This window comes from Cicer arietinum, chromosome 1 (genome assembly GCF_000331145.2).
Source record: "Cicer arietinum cultivar CDC Frontier isolate Library 1 chromosome 1, Cicar.CDCFrontier_v2.0, whole genome shotgun sequence".
Classification (NCBI taxonomy): Eukaryota; Viridiplantae; Streptophyta; class Magnoliopsida; order Fabales; family Fabaceae; genus Cicer; species Cicer arietinum.
Window position 1 is genome coordinate 50446857 of NC_021160.2, and position 9543 is coordinate 50456399.

General features: G+C 26.0%; 1 protein-coding gene across 1 annotated transcript; it reads right to left on the reverse strand.

The window, feature by feature from the left end:
- Positions 1 to 5782: 5782 nt before the first annotated feature.
- LOC101508383 (LOB domain-containing protein 1-like) lies at positions 5783 to 8317 on the reverse strand. The gene is made up of 2 exons (XM_004487193.4): positions 7995 to 8317; positions 5783 to 6302 (listed from the first exon to the last, which is right to left on the reverse strand). The coding sequence occupies exons 1-2, from the start codon at positions 8202 to 8204 to the stop codon at positions 5919 to 5921; spliced, it is 594 nt and encodes a 197-aa protein (XP_004487250.1). The 5' UTR covers positions 8205 to 8317; the 3' UTR covers positions 5783 to 5918.
- Positions 8318 to 9543: the final 1226 nt, after the last annotated feature.

Sequence of the window (9543 nt, forward strand, 5' to 3'; positions counted from 1 at the left end):
AAAGAGTGTTGTAATTGCAAAAATCTAAAAAATCAACCATAACGTTAGTTTGAATATTGAGGATAGGATTTCAAAAACATACAAAGTAATAAGAGAAAATCTATGTTATCAAATAAATTATAAATTAAAGGATAAAATGACATATCTATGCTAGGTTTGGATAAATTATGTGTATGGGTAAACCTATCCACAAATTCTTAGAAGCTGGAAATCATAATTTATCCTAGATTCTCAAACTTACTTACGACTAATAATAAGGAATTTATATCTCAAAAAGAGGATATGTAATTACTTTGAAAAAATAATGTATGCAATCGTAAATATTATTAAGTTGAGTCACGGATTAGATCGTTCTCTCTAAGACGTTTCGAGGCACTGTCTACATTGTACAAGACAGACTATCAATCATGAAGTCCCCATGATAAAACAATCCAAATCACTCTATCGGAGTTGGCACCGTAGAAAACCGTTCTAGAATTACACCCTCAATATAGCAGTCGAATGACTACCACTCGTAATATACACTAAGACAACTTAAAAGAAAAAGAAGAAGTGAGTAAGAAAGGGGGGAAATAGAGAAAAACCTCATAATCGGAGTGAAACATGTGGTTTTGAAGTGTAAAACTCATATGCAATCTTAAAGGCATCCATTGATCACTTTCTTTGCTTTTAAATACGCTACCGACTTTAGAAATATTGACTAGTTGGAGATACAATGAACAGATATTTAATGTTTTTTCTGCGAAATACCATGTGTTTAGATAATTGTGGAATATAACATGCAATATAGAATGTAAGGTTATTTTTGTTTAAATCATGTGTAGCACTTCAAATTTCTTGGATTGGTGGCAGCATATTGTGTGGTGCTTTAAGTTATATATTGTGATATTGATTTTACTCAATGTGCCATTTATCATATTCACTTTTGAAAATCAGTATTTTATTTTGGTTAGCTGGGTAAGTTTTTGCCTAAATTATTGTGCCTTTTTCTACCATGTTTAACATATTATTGTGTCGACATGGTATTGAATTTTTTTTAATGATTTAAAACTCAGCTCATTGCCCATACCGCAGTACTGTAATGTTGTATATGTTTCTGCATCTACTATTTAGATAATAGTGCTGAATCTGTTGTTGTTTTGGTAAATTGATGTTCAAAGAATATTTGATTTATTTCAGCATCGACAATTTATTTTATGATGTTTATCATAACCTCTGGTATAGTTTATTTTGTTGTTGTGAATATTATTGAGTAATAACTAATTAGAGTTCTCAATATTTTGAAATGGATCATAAACATCCACTTTGTTGTGTCATATCAATCAATTAATTATTTTGCGGCTCAATTCGTTGTCACGATAACTCGGTTTATTTTAAATCTTGAATCAAATGAATTAAAAGTTAAATTTTTTAAAAAACAAATGTGTTCTTTAAATTTAAAATTAAAATTAAAGCATTAATAAAAATTAGATTTAATTGTAGTTTTAGTTCATCTATTATTACCAATTCACAAAATTGATCTTTTATTTAAAAAGTCAACAGTTTTGATCATCTTTAAGATTTTTGAACTAAAAAATGACGATTTGACATATTTTTAATAATGCGACTTACAATTTTATGTTATAAAATCATCTAATTGCATTAATTATTAATATATTATTTATTAAATTAAAAATATGAAAAAAAATTGAAGTTAAAATATAAATTTTTACGGCGTTTTATTTCAATTTCATATGTGTTAATCATTCTACATCACCGTATCGTATGTCACGTTATTTAAAACATCACACGTCATTATTTTTTAGTTAAAAAAATCAGAGGGAGGTACCAAAACTGTATAATTTAAAATAGGGAGACCAATTCCGTGAATCAGTAAAAATAGGAAGACTAAAATTGTAATTAAACCTAAAAATTAATTAAACTTTTTGTAACTAAAGTGCATAAAACTTAAACTAGGCTCAAATATCAATCTTTTAAGATCAATTTTCTCTTTCATCTTGAGTGTCTCATTTGATGGTGCACTTTTTATATAGAAGAAAATGAGAGTGTAAGGGAGTACATTTGCGATATGGGGTTTCAATAGTGAAGTTGGAGAGAGTTTCTTGAGTGTGAGATTTAAGTGTTGAACATAACTAAATAAACAACTTTGAACAAAAATATAACACTAAAACAATTTTATTTACTTTCATGGTATAAATAAGAATTATATAATTTGTTTCTAACTTTTAAATGACATTAGTTTTTGTTTTTTGTGACTAAAAATGACATGATTTTTATCTTATCACAATATTTATAACTCAAAATATTATTACCGAAAAGAGTTGATTTGAGCAGAAAATGCAATATTTCACCTTAAACTTGTTGACGATTTTTTTAATATGCAATAAATTGAATTTGATTTTCCTGCAAAAAAATAGAGTTGCATGTCTTTTTAGTTGTTTTCAAACAATATAAAAATTGAATTTATTTCATTTCAAATGACATTTACAATCTGGTTAACATCATCTTCATGCACTTTAACACTTACTCCTAAATCATCTTCATACATTTTTTATGAAACAAACAAGTCGAATTATACATAACTCAAGTTTAACTTATTTATTTAACGAACTCAATTTTTAAGTCAAGTTCGAGTAATTTAATTCGTGAACTAAATTCAACAAACTAATTATCAAAATGAATCTCAAACTATTTTCAAATTGGTTTACTTCATTATCAACCCTAAATATACCACATAACTTTTGAACAAGAAATTATGACTATGTATAATTATAATAAAATGCAACATGTTAAACAATTTTATGGCCCAAAATATGGGTTTGTAAATAAATAGTTATTGATTTGACCTCTACAAATTGGATCACTTAGCTTTATTATTTATTTTTTTTAATTTTACCTTGAGGAAAAGTTATTTATATAAGATTGGTGGGATGTTGTGACCTAAAATATTAGGTTTTTTTTAAGTTTCATTAGATATTTTAGATGATAACTCATTATTAGTTTCTATAAAGATTTAGGTTGATTGATTATGATGAATTGTTGATTAATTTGTTAAAAAATATTATCTCTTCTACTATAAATAGAAAATTCATTATCGTAATAGTTAAAAAATAATAATAAATAAAATAGTTATTTTAAAATAGTTTAACAATAATTTATTAGTCTTTTTTAGTGTATCTCATCCTCCATTAATATATACTATAACAAAGGTATAATAAATCCATGCTTTATTAGGGTGTAAACAATAGATTAGTAGTCAAACAACAAATCACGACAGTAAATTTCACAATTTGTTTTTTAAGTTAGTAAATTTGGCACTTGCCTTAATTAAAAAATTGATATATAAAAAAAAAACAATTTATTCATATCTAATGAAGTCCATATATGTTCTGCAGAATATCGTTATAAAATATATATAATTAAAATTCTCTTTTACTCACATTTATATTTTTCAACTGGTTACAAGATCTAAGTTTGATGTACATCGAAAATGTAAAGTTTAAATTTGAACTATTATCCATCAGAAATCTATATTTTAAGATTTAATTCAACATTTTTAAAAGTTCAACAAAAAAACAGTGAAGTGCTATTATTTTTCTACTGAAAACACTGCTGTTATAAATTAAATTATAGATAAACTTTTTAAAAAATTATTATTATTTTAATTCTTTGTTAAATATTATTTATAGTAAAATTAATGATGAATTTCACCTTATAGTTTTAATATCTAAATTGACTGAGTAAAAAACATTGTCTAAATTGACTTTTGTTTTTATTTTATTGAAAATTGACTTTTACCAACTAACAATTCTTATGGCTACTAATCAAAATGGAAAATTCACATAGAAAAATAATTATATAAAAAAAAGTAGGTGTTGAATGAATATCTTAAGAAAATTAAATGGTACATAAGTGCTCATTCAAAATTGACTAGTTAACGGATTTGTAATTATATGTCACGACCTTGAGCAAATCTACTTTTTAAGTCAATCAAAAGCTACTACGAATGTGTTTCTTTTCGCACGTAAAACTCGTTGCATGTTTTTTATTTGTGGTCGACAAAAATGGAACATCAATGAAATGCCGACACGTGACATTGCTTTGGAATCAGCTCACGTAGGCAGCACATGATTTGAACTGTGGGCCCCACAAAACTTTGATTACAGTTCCAAACAGGCACGTGTGCTGATGATGATTATATTCATATTCATATGCTTTCTTAACTACTTAGTACTTCAATTAAAATATTCCAAGATATGATTTGTAGATTTTTATTAAACATAATTATATTCAATTTCGTAAGAGGTTTTGAAAAACAAAAGAATTTTTTATTATTATTTGACATGTTTGCTTTCAAATGAATTTTGACCTAAAGAGGTGAAATCAGCCAAATATGTTGTTCAATTCGATTATCTATATATATTTTAAATATAAATTATTTTATATTTAATATATTTTTTGGCCAAATAATATTTTTAAGTTTTCATTCCACTAGTTTTCAGTTATAAAAACTTTTTTGACGTCTTTTTATCTTAAAAAAATAATAAATTTTATTATAATTAATTTACATAATTTCGAATTTAAATTCAAAACAAATCTTTCAACTTAATAACATTGATATGTGTCAAGATATTCCGATATTTTGACTTTTGTGGACTTGGTTTGTTGTCTTCAAAATTGATAACATGAAGTGAATAAAGTTAAAAATCGAATGTTAATTGTCATAATAATTGACTTTTATGTACTATACGTAATTCATTAATAGTGAATTTCAGTTGGCTATACTTGGTTGTTGTTCAGTGTTCCATCTTGATGTTGCCTAGATTTGTCTTTTTAATTGACATGCTATATATTAGAATGGAAATTTGTGTTCTGGTACGAATCCAAAGCCACAAAGTCAAAAAACCCCATCGAAGAGGAAATTAAAGCACTCATTAGAGAACAATTTTTTAATGATTATAGTAGGTGACAAAACTTAAAGATGTTCAAGATTCAAAATATCACCATACACTGAATATTGGTAAGATTATATGGGTGAAAAAAAATCCAACGTTTCAAAGGATATAACTTTTAGTCTCATTTACCTTTTGCTTCATAAGTTTTCTCTATCATATAGTAATTTTATTTGAGATATATTGAATATTAAATATAGATAATTTTTTCAGTTGAAATTCTAATTCATCAAGATAATCTAATTTATTTTACTAAATCTAGCTTGCAATGATGTCGTGTTGTATATATTTTTTTTTTGTCAAATATGACCATCATATAGCCAATTTGAATAATTTATTTAATGTATTCTAAATATCATTATTTTCTCCCTAACCTGCTTTTGTAGAGGGAATTAATATATTTCTACTGAGCTATCAAAAAAACCCTCACTTCTAAGGTCACTTTAAATTTTTTTTTATTAAATTTTTAATATTAGGCTCCCTACTAAAATAATTTTTTTAAAATCTCGGTCCATTATTTAACGGAGCTTAACAGAGGGGCTTATAGAGCCTCAATATTTTGTTAATTTTGATAATTTTTTTCAAAAAAATTAAAAGATATTTTTTTTCTCAATAAATTTTTTGAGAAAAATAAAAAAAAAATGAAAAAAAAGTTATTTCTCAAAAAAAAAAAGATCGATTCTTTTCTTGAAAACGTGGGCCTATAGACCTACTAAGCCCACAAAATTTTAGGGGTTTTTAATGTGGGGGACTTTGTTTTTTTGGGTCTTTTAAATTATAAATTTTTTTGACCCATCTAACATGTGGATTGGGGCCAATAATTAGGAGATTTGTCAAATTGTCAAATTGACAGCTGTTACATATTATTTCAAAATTATAATTGATTCATTCACCTTCTCCTTAGGAGAATGTCATCAAAACATTTTTTAAATGCCTTATAAAGTTACAACATGATATAAACTATCATTAGTTCTCATTAATTTTAAATGTCCAAAGAGGCTCCCAAGATGAGATTAGGCCAATATTATTCTCCTCAAAGAAATTGAGGTTGTTATGATAGTCACTATTGTGGCTAGGACTTGAAATGAAGTTGTCAAATGATTGTTGTGGTGATTCTTGTGGAGTTTCTTCCATTTCCATATTGCAAATCAGAGTCATTAGATTAGCTTGTTCGAATTGCTTGTTAATAATCTCAGCTTGTGTCTTAGCTAATTGTTCTTGAAGCTCATTGATTTGCTTTTGAAGGTGACAAATTGTGCCTGCACAACCATATACTGGATCTCTTATTCTTGCACTTGCCTCATAAACCATGCTGCTCACTGCATCAGCTCTTTGAGACTCTGGAATTTCCTGAAAGATCAAAGAGAATAATTTCATTAATTATAAGTATTTGGTCCCTCCATATCTTTTTCCCACATGTTCTCTTGATGAATTTCCAAACCTTATTCACCATGTTATCGGAGATTAAGATACGTTGCAGTCAAACAATTAAACACATATAGATAATTCAACCAAGATAAGACGATTCGAATTTTAAGTTCGAATTTTATATTTAAAAACAATTAAAACTCAAACTTGAAATTTAGATCGTTTAATTTTGATTGGACGGTCTAAATGTGTCCGACTTCACCATAATCAACTAAGATAAATCCAAATTGTGTTACGGGAGACCATCTACTAGTAGACTCATCCTCCTTCTTTGTTTACACTATAAAGAGACCCACCACATTTGCATAGAAAAATCTAATTTCCATAAACTAAATCATGTAATTACTTAATTATGAAATTGTTTTTTTAAAATAAAAAATCTTTGACAAATTAAAAGTGTGTAATTGTCAAAGTGTACATGTTGTGTGAAATATTAAACGGAATTCTTATTATAATTAATTGAGAAAAAAGGGGTTGATTCACCTATGAAAAATGAGAGAAATTCTTATGAAGAACTTTAAAACCGTTAAGGTTTATATGTGGAGAATATAGTCCATGATGTGTCAACTCAAATTGTTATTGTTAAATAAAATGAATAAAAAACAATATATGCCATTATAATTGCTGTGTACTATTTATATGTTGTAGCTGTCAAAGTTTTTAAGGGAATAATTCAAAATTAGGTATTCCATTCAATGGAGATTAGTTTTATCATCTATTTGTCCCCACGAAAATGCCATATATATATAGAATAATTATGCCGTGGTTGACAGTGATTAATCCTTTGTTTTTTATTACCACTTCTCAATTTATGTCTCTTCATCAATCAATTTGATGCAAAAAAGGAAAAATCACATGAGTGATATCCTATACAGAGCATGATGCAGAACTTTAGCTAATGCCTAATAGTAATTTACTGAATAACCATGTTACATATGTGACAAAAAATTGTGCAAAATTAATACTACACAAAAAAGTTTAGTAATATTTGATGATAGATAATTTTTACATACTCATTTCTATCTATTTTTTTATATCAAATTATTAATATATCATATTTATCATATAATTCTCTTTATTTATTTATCTCTCAAAGTATATATGGAGTGTTTGGATATACATAAATAATTTTCCATAAAAAAATATCAAAATGTGCATATTGTCTTAAAAAAAATTTAAGAATAAAGATAGGTGATTTTTTTTAGTGTTTTAAGCACATCTTTTAAAACCAAGTAATTTTGATGAAATTACAGCCACACTATAATTTTATTTTTATTGAAGTTATAAAGTGAAGTTTTAAATTATATTTACAATGTGATCTATTAAATTTTTCGTTAATTCAAACATATATTAAGTAAAAGTAATAATCATGTAATGTGAATTAATTAAACATATATTTAAATCACTGATAAATTTGTCAAAACTAAAATAATATCATAATTGTATTGAAACTCCAAAATATATTGTTTCATTCAAAATAAGTGACGAATTGAAATTTTAATATCATAAATTGAAATTTTAAAATAAGTGAATCCAAACATACATATTAATATATTAATATTAAAATTAGGCCTATATATCTACTTTACTAGTGTGGTCCTGTAAAATAACTACCTGTAATATCTTGATGATATTGCTGGCACCAAATACTCTATGAACAGTGGTAAATTTGGCAGGTTGAGTTGGAGGGAAGTAAGGTGCCAACACACATTTTTCAGCACATCTTCTTCTCAAAAACTTGCAAGCAGCACAAGGACTCATCACAACTTGTGGAGAAGTTGAAGAGTATTGAGAAAATATGTTTGTAATTTTGTCACTCTCCATGCTTTTTTCTCAAACTTGTATATTTTGTTCTTTTGTGTTTGGTATCTATCTAACTGTTTTTTGTGTGGTTTTTTTTTAGGATACAAAATTGGGGTTTGAGTGTGAGTTAGTAGTGTGTGTGGAGTTTGGTTTAGAAGCCAAAAGAAGAGTGCATTAATTTATAGAAGAAAAAAAAAATGTTATTGTTGAAATTAGTTAACTAACGTGGCTGCATTACCTCTTTTATGTTCCCACTTCTCCGTTAGGTGTTTGGATTGTGATGCTTTTATTTGGCAGCTTGTATGAAAATTCTTCCCAACTTTGAAAATATCCATTTTCCTCACATATATTCTACTTGTTCCTTTATTTTATTTTTTCATTTACTTTAATCTATAACTTTATTAATTAAAAATAAAAATAATATTCACATCAAGTAAGGGAAAATACTTGCGTTATATATGCCTAACTGGTAGGCCTTATAAATTTGACTATTAATTCTTGATGAGAAAAATAAACACATGCATGACCATGATGACCTACATGACTTATTCATCCTCCAGCTTTATTGGACTTGGATCATAGTAATTCCAACTCATAAAACCCAAAAATTCCACTCTAATCATTCACAATATGCTTAAACACAATAACTTCTAATTTGTGCATAACAAATGGGTAGATTCATTAGACATTAAAGTCGTTAGTCATTAACTTTTGTTTGTGTTTCATAGTACGTAAAAGATACGATACAATGTATAGATAAAGCATAAATGAAAATTTCCTCAAAAAGAAAAATAAAACATAAATGAAAATATTCTCTTTTAGACAATTACTGATCATAAAAAATATTTATGTTACAATTGTGTATTTTCATTGATAAGTATTATTATTATTTCCATTGTATTTTTTTTTTAGTTATTTATCAATTTCAATTTTTAATATCACTTTGGTATAGTAATTTCACATAAATATTCATTTAATGAGAAATGATTTGGTGCATGTATAAAAAAAATTAAATATAAAATAAACTCAATTTATTTCCTTTGATCGAAACAAACCAATAATTTATAAACTTTAAAATTTTAAAAGTTCTAACTAAATGTATTTATATTATTAAGTTTGATTGACCCAATTTTTTATTAGATTTATTGAACTATATAAAAAAGATATGATTGTTTTAGGATACTATTCAACACATACTAAAATACAAGCGAGGTCAGTCCATTAAACGAAACTTATTTTGACAATTTTATTTATTTGAGTCAAAAAAAATTAATGTAATTTTTAGATTAAATATGTTAATTTTGATTAATTTAATTGTCTCTAAAAAGTTATACGTTATGCTATCTCTTAGATTTGGTCC

Coding starts and splice junctions, on each gene's coding strand:
- LOC101508383 (XM_004487193.4), bottom strand. CDS start 8,204: ATGGAGAGTGACAAAATTACAAACATATTTTCTCAATACTCTTCAACT. Junction 6,303..7,994: donor ATATCATCAAGATATTACAG/GTAGTTATTTTA, acceptor TTGATCTTTCAG/GAAATTCCAGAGTCTCAAAG.